The sequence below is a fragment of the Pipistrellus hanaki genome, assembly GCF_964339955.1.
Source record: "Pipistrellus hanaki genome assembly, chromosome: 9".
Classification (NCBI taxonomy): domain Eukaryota; kingdom Metazoa; phylum Chordata; class Mammalia; order Chiroptera; family Vespertilionidae; genus Pipistrellus; species Pipistrellus hanaki.
The window spans coordinates 46503835-46517670 of NC_140511.1; the positions used below are offsets into that span (position 1 = coordinate 46503835).

At 41.1% G+C, this 13836-nt stretch overlaps 2 protein-coding genes across 2 annotated transcripts; both read left to right on the top strand.

The window, feature by feature from the left end:
• Window positions 1-208: 208 nt before the first annotated feature.
• OR10A5 (olfactory receptor family 10 subfamily A member 5) lies at window positions 209-1168 on the top strand (the record flags this gene model as incomplete). Its single annotated transcript, XM_084894054.1, has 1 exon — window positions 209-1168. One exon carries the CDS (start codon window positions 209-211, stop codon window positions 1166-1168), a length of 960 nt encoding a protein of 319 aa, XP_084750180.1.
• Window positions 1169-9503: 8335 nt separating this feature from the next.
• On the top strand, window positions 9504-10478 carry OR10A4 (olfactory receptor family 10 subfamily A member 4; the record flags this gene model as incomplete). The annotated part of the gene is made up of 1 exon (XM_084894262.1): window positions 9504-10478. The coding sequence occupies one exon, from the start codon at window positions 9504-9506 to the stop codon at window positions 10476-10478; it is 975 nt and encodes a 324-aa protein (XP_084750388.1).
• Between the last annotated feature and the right edge of the window lie 3358 nt (window positions 10479-13836).

Sequence of the window (13836 nt, forward strand, 5' to 3'; positions counted from 1 at the left end):
TCAGGTCTGCTTCAGAGTTTAATCTCTAGCCATTTTTCTTTGTGTCTTTATTCTTAGACATTGGAAGATCCTTCCTCATCTAACTGAAAACCTGACTTTGCCTCTTTCCATGATACTAAGAAGGAATCTTAATGACAAATCTAGAATCCGAATATTCTAATCAAGACTTTCTCTCCCTGACTCCAGCTGGGAATTCATTTCTATAATTATGGTTGGAGGAAATTGGACAAGAGTAACTGAGTTTATTCTCGTGAGCTTCTCTTCCCTGCCTACTGAATTACAGTTGTTACTCTTCCTAACATTTCTAATTATCTACCTGGTCACCCTGATGGGAAACAGCCTCATCATTCTGGTTACCTTGGCAGACCCCATGCTACACAGTCCCATGTACTTCTTCCTCAGGAACTTGTCCTTTTTGGAGATTGGCTTCAACCTAGTCATTGTGCCCAAAATGCTGGGAACCCTACTTGCTCAGGACGCAACCATCTCTTTCCCTGGGTGTGCCATACAGATGTATTTCTTCTTCTTCTTTGGGGTTGCTGAATGCTTTCTTCTGGCCATCATGGCATATGACCGCTATGTAGCCATCTGCAATCCCTTGCACTACCCAGTCATCATGAACCAAAGGACACGTGCCAAACTAGCTATTGCCTCCTGGTTTCCAGGCTTTCCCGTAGCTACTGTGCAGACCACATGGCTCTTCAGCTTCCCATTCTGTGGCACCAATAAGGTGAACCACTTCTTCTGTGACAGCCCACCTGTGCTGAGGCTTGTCTGTGCAGACACAGCACTGTTTGAGGTCTATGCGATTGTTGGAACCATTCTGGTCGTCATGATACCCTGCTTGCTGGTCTTATGTTCCTATTCCCGAATCGCTGCTGCCATCTTCAAGATTCCATCAGCTAAAGGGAAGCATAAAGCCTTCTCTACATGCTCCTCCCACCTCCTTGTGGTCTCCCTTTTCTATGTATCTTCAAGCCTCACCTACTTCCGGCCTAAGTCCAACAATTCTCCTGAGAGCAAGAAGCTGCTATCGTTGTTCTACACGGTTGTGACTCCCATGTTGAACCCCATCATCTACAGCCTGAGAAATAATGAGGTGAAGAATGCCCTCAGCCGGACCTTCCGCAAGGCCCTGGGCCTTCGAAACTACATCTGTAGACATTAAGAGATAAGATTAAAGTTTATTGGATGGCAAACAATCAATTTTATATTGGGGATTGCTGTCTTTATATCTCCATTGGGATGAGATCCGGCTGTTGAAATGACTGTTGGGACGCTCCGTAAAAGAAAACAGCACTACCACCTGGAAAACTCCTCTGCCTGCCCACTGAAGACTTACATTCTTTTTCTTATTGGTACTTCAACACTTCTGTATCAGGTAATTCCAGATATTTACATTCCTGTGTCCTGCTTATAATCTTAATTTACGGACACACATAAAGAGAAAACCAATAAAAATTTATCTTGTGCCGAAACCGGTTTGGCTCAGTGGATAGAGTGTAGGCCTGCGGACTGAAAGGTCCCAGGTTCGATTCCAGTGAAGGGCATGTGCCTTGGTTGTGGGCACATCCCCAGTAGGGGGTGTGCAAAAGGCAGCTGATCGATGATTCTCTCTCATCGATGTTTCTAACTCTGTCCCTCTCTCTTCCTCTTTGTAAAAAATAAATAAAATATATATATTTTTTTAAAATTATCTTGTCACTTTCTCTTAATTTATGAGGGCAAATATACTCCATTTACAAGATATTAAACCCCATGATTTCTCCCAATGAATAACTCTCCTCACTGTGTTATTTCCGTTGTAAGATCCATTAGGTAGTGTTAGTTCTTTTAAACTCATTGGTATGTAGTATAGACACAGGAAAGTAGTTAAATAGTCCTCATGCACACACCTTTATAACTCCAATAATCATTTTCTTCCTTACTCTAGCTTTCTCAGGAAAAAAGGATTTGAACTTCCATGGGATATCTTTCTATCCCATATTCACATTCAGATGCTTCGGTGAAGTGATGTCATAAATATCCATCATGTCGCTGCTTTTGGTCAGAGCTTAAAATGGATCCAAGATGATTACAACATAGCTCTTCTTAAACCACACAAAAAAAATTTTCTCATTCTTTTTAATAACTTCATAGAGGCCCAGCACATGAAATTCATGCACAGGTGCAGTCGCTAGACCTGGCTGGCAATCAAAGTGCGATGCATGGTGTGAAAAGGCAAGTCTCAGCTGACCTCTGGGCTCTGGGCAGCACCAGGGTGCCTGGACCCCCATCCACCCCCTCTGCCAGAGTCATTGGGCCCCCAGCCCAGCTCCCTCAGCACCTGGGAGCCAGGCAGCAGTCCTGCTCCCCCCCCCACCCCACACACACACACTGCTGGTCACCGTCTGCAGGGCGATTGGTGGGGTGATTGGGCCCTGCTTGCACCAGCCTTGGCCTGGCACCACCCACTCACCTGCTCCACCATTCCACTGTGGTTCTGCTCTCATAGGGGCCCATTGGGGCCAGCAGCACCTCCACTGCCACCCACTGCCAGTACCACTTCACTAACACCTGCCATGTTCTGTGCCTCCCCCTGGTGGTCAGTGCACATCATAGCGAGTGGTAGAACTCCCAAACTCCTGGCTGAACTCCTGACCGAACTCCCTGTCGAGGGAACAATTTGCACATTAGGCTTTTATTATATAGGACAGTCTATTTTGTAGATTTATCATCATTTGTGTCTTTTATTATTATTGATACATATTATACTGTAAACAATAGCTTTATGACTATGCCTTTTAGTATTTTTGCCAGTATATCTTACAGACGGAAACCTAGAAACTGGATTTCTTGGGCAAAGGGTAAATACATATGTAATATTGCTATCTATTGGCAAATTCCCTTCCAAAGTGATTCTACCACTTTACACTCCCAACAGCTTATTTCCACACAGTCCTGTCAGCAATATCTTTCACCACACTTTTGAATTTTGCTTTATATAGTAGGTAAAAAAGCGCAATTACATTTTAGTTGGAAAAATTACATTTTAAGGAATATGGAACAAATAGGTGAGCAAATTAGAGAAAAGGCATGCATTTCATTCAGACTTCTGAGTTAATAGTTTAAATGGTTAGCAGTTGGTGATGTCTTGATATTCTATTTTCGCTACTTGAAATTGTCTTTACCTTTATTTTAGCCAAATACATCTCATCTTTCAAGGTCCTTCAGTGATCGCTCTAGCAGCATAAATTATGCTCTCCTACATGTATTCATCCAAGTTAATCTGTAGATAAGTTAAATTTTGTATACACTATGCTGTGCTTTTCACGTTTGTTTTCTCCCTAATGTACCTGTAACTCTTTGAAATGTGAGCAGCATACTTGTCTCTATTTTAATATGGCACAGGCATCCCTGAAAGCTATATGTTCTGCAGAGCTCTGTTCTAAAAAGATGATAGGTAAATGAGGTTAGGGAAGACCACTCAAAATATATGCAACTTTGAAGCCAGAGCATCAACAGAAGCAAGAGCTGGTACTTGGAGAGACAACACAGCCTCCCCAGCATGCAGCTCAGCGAAGCTGAAAGTTGCCACAATAGATATTTAACATACAAAATAACAGTAGGATGAAAATTGTGACAATGATTTACTTAAAACAAGACATATGGTGCTGAGACAAAGTTGGTGGGTGTGATGTTCTGAACCATTGGAGCAGCCCTTAGATGGTCATGGAATCACTACCACTTTCCAGGAGCCAAAAGCTACAAAAAAGCAAGAGGTGCCTCTCTCCAGGGATGGAACCTCGGGTAGAGGCACACATTCAACATTTTCTTAAAAACCATTAAGAGGAACCCAGCTAGTGTGGCTCAGTGATTGAGCATCAACTTATGAACCAGGAGGTCTTGTGCCCAGGTTGCAGCCTCAATCCCTAGTGGGGGCGTGCAAGAGGCAGCTAATCAATGATTTTCTTTCATCATTGATGTTTCTATCTCTCTTAAATCAATAAAACTATATAGATTTTTTAAAAAACATGTTCTTATGTTCTGCATTGCACGCTAAGCCTTAGATAATGATAATAGGTTTTCCTTTCTTTGCCTGAAAACTTCTCAAGTCCATGTATGAAACACTCCTGGGAACCAGCCCATGAGAATCAAAAGTGAGGGGAAATGTAAAAGAATACTGGCACCAAGGAAATGAAATCACTATCTTGAAGATATTGCTTTACTGCCATATGTTTTTAATCCTTTACTATAGTCAAAACATGGAAACAATAGATGAATGAATAAAGAAACTGTGAGGAAAAAACAGAAGTAAATGTGAGAGCCCAGCCGGTGGTTGAGCATCAACCTATGACCAGGAGGTCATGCTTCAAATCCCAGTTGGGGCACATGCCTGCATTGCACCCTCAGTCCCCAGTGTGAGGCCTGCAGGAAGTAGCTCATCAATGATTCTCTTTCATCATTGATGTTTCTATATCTCTCTCCATTTCCCTTCCTCTCTGAAATAAATAAAAATATATTTTAAAATAAAGAAACTGTGGATATTTATCAGCCATTTGAAATAATCCTGCTATTTGCTACAACATGGATGGACCTTGAAGGCAGAAAAATACAAATACTGTATAATCTCACTTATATGTGGAATCTGAAAAATAAATAAACACCACAAATTTTCAGAAGCAGAGTTAAATGATGGTTGCTGGGTAGTGTGGGGAAATTGGAAGATGTTGGCCAAAGGGTACAAACTCAGTTATAAGATGAGTAAGAACTGAGGATCTAATGTATAGCATGGTAACTATAGTTAACAAAGAATTATCTCTTAATTGTTTCCAAGACTAAAAAGTAATTATGTGAGATGGTGGATGTGTTAAATAACCCTGCTGTGGTCATCATTTTGCATATCTACATGAATCAAATCATTACTTCATACAACTTAAATGTACACAACGTTATAAGTCATTATACCTTAATAAAACTGGGGGAAATTAAAACTTAAGTTTAAAGAGAATACTGGCATGCTCCTCTGATCTTTTTCAGGTGGAAACCTTGGAGGATGGACCACTGAGTTTTGTCCCTTGGCTCTGCAGCCTCACAAGTGCAGGAAACATCAGAGCTCCAATAGACCTTCTTCCAATTACAAGGTTGCAGAATCTACGTGAATTTCTGAACTCCTGGGAGCTCCTCAAAACGCACCTGTCAGAAAGTGAACCTGTGATTTCACTGGAGAAAGAAGAAGCTTTGGGAGAAATCACTTCCCTACAGTAAACAGCAGGGACCAAAATAGTCCTGAGATCCCACCTGGAATCCTCTAGTGATTGACACAGGCCCTGCCCAGAGCTTCCCTGCTGTGACTTATGCTGCACAGCTCAGAGTGTCTTTACTACAAGGATTGGCCCAGCCACAGCCCAGGATTTTCCTGTAATGTCTGACACAGCCCGGGGACAAAGCTTCTTTCAGAATGTGACAAGACAGACTTCAAGGTTCACCAGCAATGTGGACCAAGACCAGCACAACCAAGAGTGTCTTTGGGATGACTGGCAGAGACACCCTCCTGGGCTTTTCTGAGATGGCTTGCACAGACACAGCATAATTTAGGAGCTCCCTTTGAGTCAGTCGTTCAGACATAGTCTAAGGCTGATCCAGAGCCACTGACACAAACCAGGGCTTACCCTGGAATTGTGATACAAACAAGTCTCACTGACAAGAGGTAAGTAAAGGGTGGAGGACAGGGCCCAGGCCTGAAATCTCTTGTAAAGAGGATAATGGTTCACCACGTAAACAATGTGTCTTCTTTGATATGTTTCTAAGAGACAAGAAAGGAGATCAGTGGAATCAAGTAAAAAAAACTTAGAGTTATATAAGATTTGACAATTTTGGGGACCTGAAAAAGGATAGAAAACAATAGTAATTGTGCTTTGAAATGCTCAGTTTTTGCACAAATGTTCTCATTTCACACCTACAACCATCCTGTCTAGTGGGCAGGACATTTATAATAATAATAATAATCCTTTTATAGTTGAGAAGACCATAACTCAGAAATCATCATGTCAGTAGCTCTGTGTCTCACAGCTAAAAATAATAATAACCAGAACTGTAACTACAAAGTCCTTGCCATTATAACGGTGCAGTCTCAAACTATCCTTTTTGTGGTAGTTTCACAGAGTTCTCTGAAATATATTGTCTTGTTCCTCCTTGTTGAAACAAAGCTTTGAATCTCCAAGGTGTTATTCCTGAGAGGAGACTGGATAGAGTTGTAGCTGCCAGGCAACCTCTCTGACTGCAACCACAACCACACTTATTCATGGCTCTGTGCTTACAAAACCAGCAATGCCTGAATTATACCACACTGATAGTATCCTTACAGCCCTAACTGTGCTCAGGCAGTTACAGAAAGTCAGTTCAAAGTCTTCCCAGCAATTACCCCCCTCCCATCATCCCCTACTTAGTAGGGGAAGATAGATAGAAAATTTTTTTAAAAAATGTAAAAAGGAACAGAAAAGAAAGGTGAAAGATATGAAAGGAAAGAGAGGGAAACTTCAGAAAGAAAACTGTTTCAGCTGATAGTTGCGAGATGAGCAGAAAGTCATGCATGACTGACTGCAGGAAGAAGTTTCCAAGAGTAGAGAGCCACATGCGTAAATGCAAGGAGGGTGAGAGAACATAATGTGTGCACAGAACAGAAAATGTTTTCGTGTGACCAGAGCATTAACAGCGTGAGGGATTTGAAACTGGAAAATTAAGCAGGTATCAGAGAAAAAGTCCTTGTGAAAGTGTTTGTCTGTATTCCAGGGACAATAGGGAGTGACTGAAAGATGATCAGCAGGTAAGTAATTTAATCAGAGTTGCTGCCGGATCACACACAAGACAAGGATGGTCTGAAGAGAACAAACTGGAATCCGGTTCCTAAAATAGTATAGGCCAGAGAAAATAAGAGCCAGAAATTAAAGGCAGTGGGGTAGGAATGGAGACGGTGACACTAAACCAGTGTTTAGATTCTAAACTTTAGAAGGAAAAGTAATCAAGTTTGGGGGATAAAGGATTTTTATCCCAGTTCCTATGTTACAAAGTGGGTGTTGTCATTTTCTGCAATGGGGTAGGTATAAGGAGAAGGCTTGGGGTAGATGGAGATAATGAATATAATGTATAACTCATTACTGTTTAAATCTGTGTATATTGTATGAGGCTGTAGTGCTGATGTATATAGTCTTTTGTATCTAAATTCCTTATGCTTGGAGCTCACTGAGCTTACATTCTGTTTATACAGATATTTCCTTGATTTTCCACATTGTCTTCATTATTTATCCATTCACTCAACAATACTTTACTGAACATCAACCTTGCTAGAAACTGGAATAAACAGTTAAATAGTATAATTTTTACTCTAGGAGTATACCATCTAGAATATGAGTTAAAGATAGAAATTAATGATTACTCTAAGATAAAGACTATGCAAGTGGTATTCTAGTGTTGTTTAATATCTTGAAACTTCCTGGTCCTCTCTAGAAACTGTCTTACTCCTTGCTCTCCCACTGCCACCCAATACCAAACGCCCTGGCTTGCCCTCACCTGTGAATTCAGACTCGCTCACGTTTTCAGAGAGTGCGTGAAAGTGTTGCCTGGTGGTTAGTCTATGACTTGGAGTCAGGCTGCCCAGGATGCCTATGTTGATACCAACACTTGCCGGCTGCCTAACCTTAGGAAAACCACTCAACATCTCTGTTCCTTGGCTGTAAAGTGGGATGAGTAATAGTTTCTATACCTTCAGGTTGTTGTGAGACAAACACAACACATGCGAAACATTTGGATTAGTGCCTGGCACTCACTTGGTGCTCAATACATGTTACTTATAACTGTGAAAATAGATAAGGTATCAAAAAACATTTTCATAGAAGTGATTCCTAGCTTGAAGTTTTTTAAATGAATAGGATTCAGACAAAAAATTTTTAAACAGCATTTTTTCCCTCCCTCTTTACCTCCCTCCTTCCTTCACCACCCTGGCATCACATCTTCACCTGCTCAGGACTTTACTCAAGTATGATCTTCTCAGTGGAGCCTTCTTTGTTTGACTCCCTCCCACACTCCAAAATGCCTATTTTCTTCCTCAATGTGTTGTTCTCCATTATTCTTGTTGCTATCTAACACAGTGTACCTTCTACTTTGTTTATAGTCTGTCTTCCCTACTGGAAGGTGAGTTCTAGGAGGGCAGGTATTTTTATTTGTTTTACTTACTGATATGTTACCTTCAGTATCTAGAACAGTGTCTAGAAGACAATATCTATTGAATAAATTATTATTTTATCAGAGATAAAAAGCAAGGGCACACGTTGTAATATACAGATCTTGCAACATAGAAACCCACACCTAAAATCTATATGTTCATGTTGACCAATGTCACTCCAATCAATTTAAATTAGTAAATATTTTTTGAAAAGAAAAGCAAGGGCTACAATGAGTTGGAGCAATGGCTTAGATAAGAACTGGATTTTTAAGGGTAGATCTAACATTATATCATAATAATTACAATGGTTAGCATTTATTGCATATGTATTATGCACCAATTACCATGCTGTGTGCTTTAGATTTATTCCTGTAAGTGTATACTTATGAGAAATAATTTCAGAGTCCCAATATTGAAGCTTAGTTACTGATATAATGATGAAACTTGTTTCCTTTTCCAATGTCCACAGGGGTTAATGTTATTAGCCACACCAGCATATTTTAAGTTGGTCTTTACTAACATGGCACTTGAGTTTCATATTTCTTGAGAATGAAGACATAAATGGACCAATGGAAAATGATGAAAGGGTTTTTACATAACACTGCAGTCTGACACTATCTTGAGTCTGTCTTTCCTTTGTCTGATCACATATAGCCACATGGAGAATATTTAGCCCAGGGATCAAAATAAACCACAGTTTCTATAGTATGTGTCTTCTTGTTTAAACTGAAATTGTCTGAGTTTGAAATGAAGATTCCTCCAATATGCTGAAATATTTCTGAGTATGGCTACTGGAGGCTAGGACACATGCAAGTCTCCTCCTTACGGGTAATTGGTAAATGTTGGCTCACTCACTTCCTTTGCTTTTCTCCTCCCCACTTTTTTATTTTGTAGAAAACATATCGAGACTCATGTTAACATCTTTCATTGTGCCTCAAGACCCTTCTCTTCAGAAATGCTTGGCCTGGCTTCTAGTTAGCATCACTGACTGGTGCTAAAAAAAACAACAACATAAAACAACAACACAAAAACAAACAAACAAAACAGAAAAGTAGAGACAACTCAGGAGATGTATAAATATATATAGTGTTCCTTGGTTCAGTCTGAGAAAGGTTAGTATTCTTCAAAAAAAAAAATTGTGAAACCTATAGTCAAGACTTGGTTTTTACATTTCTGAAAATACATCTGTTTCATCTTCAATAACTATAACAAAAGAGCTAGAGAATGAGACCACAGGAGATTCCTTTTCCAAGGGTATAATAGAGGTCTGTAAAACAGATGGCGACTTCTTCCCAGAGTGTGGATGCCCAATGAGATCCAGGGCAGAAGAATGATGTGGGGAAACTGGACCATTGTCAATGAGTTTGTTCTTGTGAGTTTTTCAGCCTTGTCTTCTGAGCTACAAGCTCTATTGTTTCTCCTCTTTTTGATCATTTACATGGTTACCCTAATGGGCAATGTCCTCATCATCCTGGTCACTACAGTTGACTCTGCCCTACAAAGTCCTATGTACTTCTTCCTCAGGAACTTGGCCTTCCTGGAGATAGGTTTCAACTTGGTCATTGTGCCCAAGATGCTGGGGACCCTGATCATCCAAGACACAACCATCTCCTTCCTTGGCTGTGCTACTCAAATGTATTTCTTCTTCTTCTTTGGGGCTGCTGAGTGCTGCCTCCTTGCCACAATGGCATATGACCGCTATGTGGCCATCTGTGACCCTTTGCGCTACCCAGTCATCATGGGTCGCAGGGCCTGTGCCCAGCTGGCAGCTGCCTCTTGGTTCTCAGGGTTTCCAGTGGCCACTGTCCAAACCACATGGATTTTCAGCTTCCCTTTCTGTGGCCCCAACAGGGTGAACCACTTCTTCTGCGACAGTCCCCCTGTCATTGCACTGGTCTGTGCTGATACCTCTCTGTTTGAACTGGAGGCTCTGACAGCCACTGTCCTGTTCATCCTCTTCCCGTTCTTGCTCATCCTGGGGTCCTATGTTCGCATCCTCTCCACTATCTTCAGGATGCCCTCAGCTGAGGGGAAACGCAAGGCCTTCTCTACCTGTTCCTCCCACCTCCTGGTTGTCTCCCTTTTCTACAGCACTGCCATCCTCACATACTTCCGGCCTCGGTCCAGCACCTCTCCTGAGAACAAGAAGCTGCTGTCCCTCTCCTACACAGTGGTGACGCCCATGTTGAACCCCATCATCTACAGCTTAAGGAATAGTGAAGTGAAGGCTGCACTGAAGCGGGTCACCCACAGGACCCTGGGCCCTAAGAAACTGTGACTGGTTTAGATGGAAACTGAAGGGGTAGAATGCAAAAGAAAGAAAACGGTTTGGCTCAATGGATAGAGCATCAGCCCATTGACTGAAGGGCCCCAGGTTCAATTCCAGTCAAGAGCATGTACCTTGGTTGCAGGCTCAATCTTCAGGGTGCATGCGGGAGGCAACCAACCAATGTAATTTTCTCACATCGATGTTTCTCTCTATGCATTTCTCCCTCTCCCTTCCACTCTCTCTGAAAATCAATGGAAAAATATCCTTAGGTGAGGATTAACAAAGAGAGAGAGAGAGGAGGGGGAGGGAGGGAGAGAGGGAGGGAGGGAGGAAAGAAGGGAGGAAGGGAGGGAGGGAGGGAGGGAGGGAGGCAGGCAGGCAGGCTGGCTCTCAAATGTTTTTTTGGACTCCACTCTTTTCAGGAGCCACAATATACATACTGGGATCTTAGACTTTTCACTGGGAATCATTTCTGAAAAGAACATGAGTGGTGGAAGAACAAACTTCAGAACGCCCAGGGTTCTATAGGACTATGATACCAATGTCTCTGAAGATGCCACTAGTTTACAAAGGTTAGGCACCCATCTGAAGGTTGACAACTTCACTACAATTTGCTATTTTTCATTTGTTTTAACTTTTTTGTTGTGTTTTAACTTTTTCTTGAACATCTTTATGCATGTCATTTTATAATTTTCTGTTTTACTTCTGTTTTTCCAAAAACTCTACCTGCAACTTTTAAAGACATTTTTGTTTATAAGGTAAAGTAATAATAATAAATAGTAGAGTTCTGTTTCTTCCTTTCTTTCTTCCTCTTCCTTTTTTTTTCTTCTTTTTTCCTTCAGCAAATTTTGATGCAGTACTCAGCATGCTTTTGCCCCTGTTTAGGCCCAAAAGACATGTTGGTGAACAAAACAAATAAATGTCTGGCCTCACGGAACTTATAGTGAGGGAGAGAATAAAAAGATATTCTAAAACTCTGCTGGTTTATAAAGTACACATGTTTAGAGTGCTAACAATTGAGTAATTCTTCCACTGCTTCTATAATTGGTCTGTGCTTCATCTGGAGAAAGACAATTCCACACCACTGACAACTGCCTCAATCTCAAATTATCCACCTTGGATATGAGAGTTGCTTGGCACAAAGGGTTAAAGGGCCGAAACCGGTTTGGCTCAGTGGATAGAGCTTTGGCCTGTGGACTGAAAGGTCCCAGGTTCCATTCCTGTCAAGGGCATGCATACTTCGGTTGCAGGCACATCCTCAGTAGGGGGTGTGCAGGAGGCAGCTGATCGATGTTTCTCTGTCATTGATGTTTCTCACTCTCTATCCCTCTCCTTTCATCTCTGTAAAAAATCAATAAAATATTGTTTTAAAAACATTATTAAAAAAAAAAAAAGGTTAAAGGAATCACCAGTCAAATATAAGTGGACAAATTGTAGGAGACTGCAGGGAATAACCCAGAGTTTCTTTGTTTTCTATATTATGGGGGTAATCTTACTGTAATTGGATGAAGTCAACTATCCCTTTAAGCTTGCATATCACTCAGCCGATGTAGCAGCCACTCTATGATTTTGTCCAGTGAACATTGCCCAACTCTGTATTCTTGGCAAATAACAGAATTGAGACGTGGACGCCATAGCTTTGTATAATCTATTCATAAGAATGTATTGATAATTAACAAATAAAATAGAGGTCTATCTAGGCAAGACCTCTTCACAAACCCTAAAGCAACTCAAACTCTGTGTACCATGGAAGTACCAGGACTAGTTCAATCTCCCACACAAGGTGTCTTTTAGCTCGTATGTATCAAGGGCTCCAGGAGGGCAGCACATTATGAATATCACCATAGGAATCTGCAAATAAAAAGGCAGATTGCAGAGTTCTATTTCCATGATGGCAATCACACAACTAAGCAGATTGGTACCATTATAAATTTGTCATCTCCAAGTTTAGCCAAGCTTTTATCACTGCCTCACATTCATTTTATTTGACCTTTATATGCTAGGGAGAACAATGGGCCCACAAAGATGTCCATGTCCCAGTCCCCTATATATTACCTTACATAGACTTTGTAGATACGATTAAATTAAGGGTAGTCCTCTGGGGAGATTAGCCTGCATTTTTTTTTAATACCAGAATAGGAAATCAGAGGTGGGCTGAGAATGACCTTGAAACATTCCCATTGCTCCCTCACCTCCATGTACCTAAGTCCATGGGTCCTGTATGATGGCCTTTTATACACAGCTACCCTCTCCAAGTTCTAGTTGCCTCCTCATGGTCCTTCAGGCCCAGGATTGGTAATAACATCTCACTCTTGCTTCCCTCAGATGTCACTATTTCTTGTTAGTTTTCAAAACTCCATCTTTACCTAATAAAGTGTGTCCTAATAGATTACAGCACTCATCTCTCTAATGAGAAGTAGAGCAGAGCTCATAAATTCTGCTTCACTGTGCCCATGCCCTACCCACCTTAAACCTATACAGAGGTGGGAAAAAGTAGGTTAACAAGTACTACAAATAAAAATTCAATAAATAAGTAATAATGAATAAACTTCATTTCTTGTATTCACAACTGTAAACCTACTTTGCCCACCCCCACAGATATACATGCACATGTGCATGGACACATACATGTAGCATCTAGCTCACTGTAAATGATTAAGTAATGTTGGTTAATTTATTGATTATTTGATGTGGCACGGAAATATCAAAATGTAAAATTATTGGAGTAGGTTCTGAGATAAGTATTAATATATAGCATAATTTAAAAAGATAGATTTCATAGGTTCTGTAACCAGACAAACAATGGGTTCATGCTGCCTTGAGCCAAATAAACAGAGACAGGGTTGAATCATATGAGTGTTTATTCCAGTACTGCCAGCAGCATGGGAGAGCAGCAGGTCAGCCACAGAAATCTGCTCTGCAGCTCCCCATAAGCCAATTGTTTATATAGGTAGAACTACAAAGGAAGAGTAGGCAAAAGGGCAGTTTACAATATGCAAAAGAACTATGAGTCTTTAAAGAGTTTAGTGATATTTAAGAGCTGGGGTTCAGTGCAGAAATAGCCAAAGAGAGTGCCAGATGGGCAATTAACAGGTAAGCAGGCTGGAAGTTTGCAAAGGCCTGCAGGTGTGCAAAAAAGACAGGATCTTCAAAGGACTGGCTATTCTGGTTTCTACAGCAAAGTTGTTAATCTTTCCATTATAACAGGCAGCTCCAAATGGGGAGGAACGGCTGCTGCTCCAGGTCAGCTCCAGCCAGGATAGAATGTGCTTTCTTCAATCAGAATAAAACCATCATGGTAAACAGAGCATGATTAATATTACTTACAATACTAGCTGGTTCCCCAAATTCTATCGCTGCTTCCTTT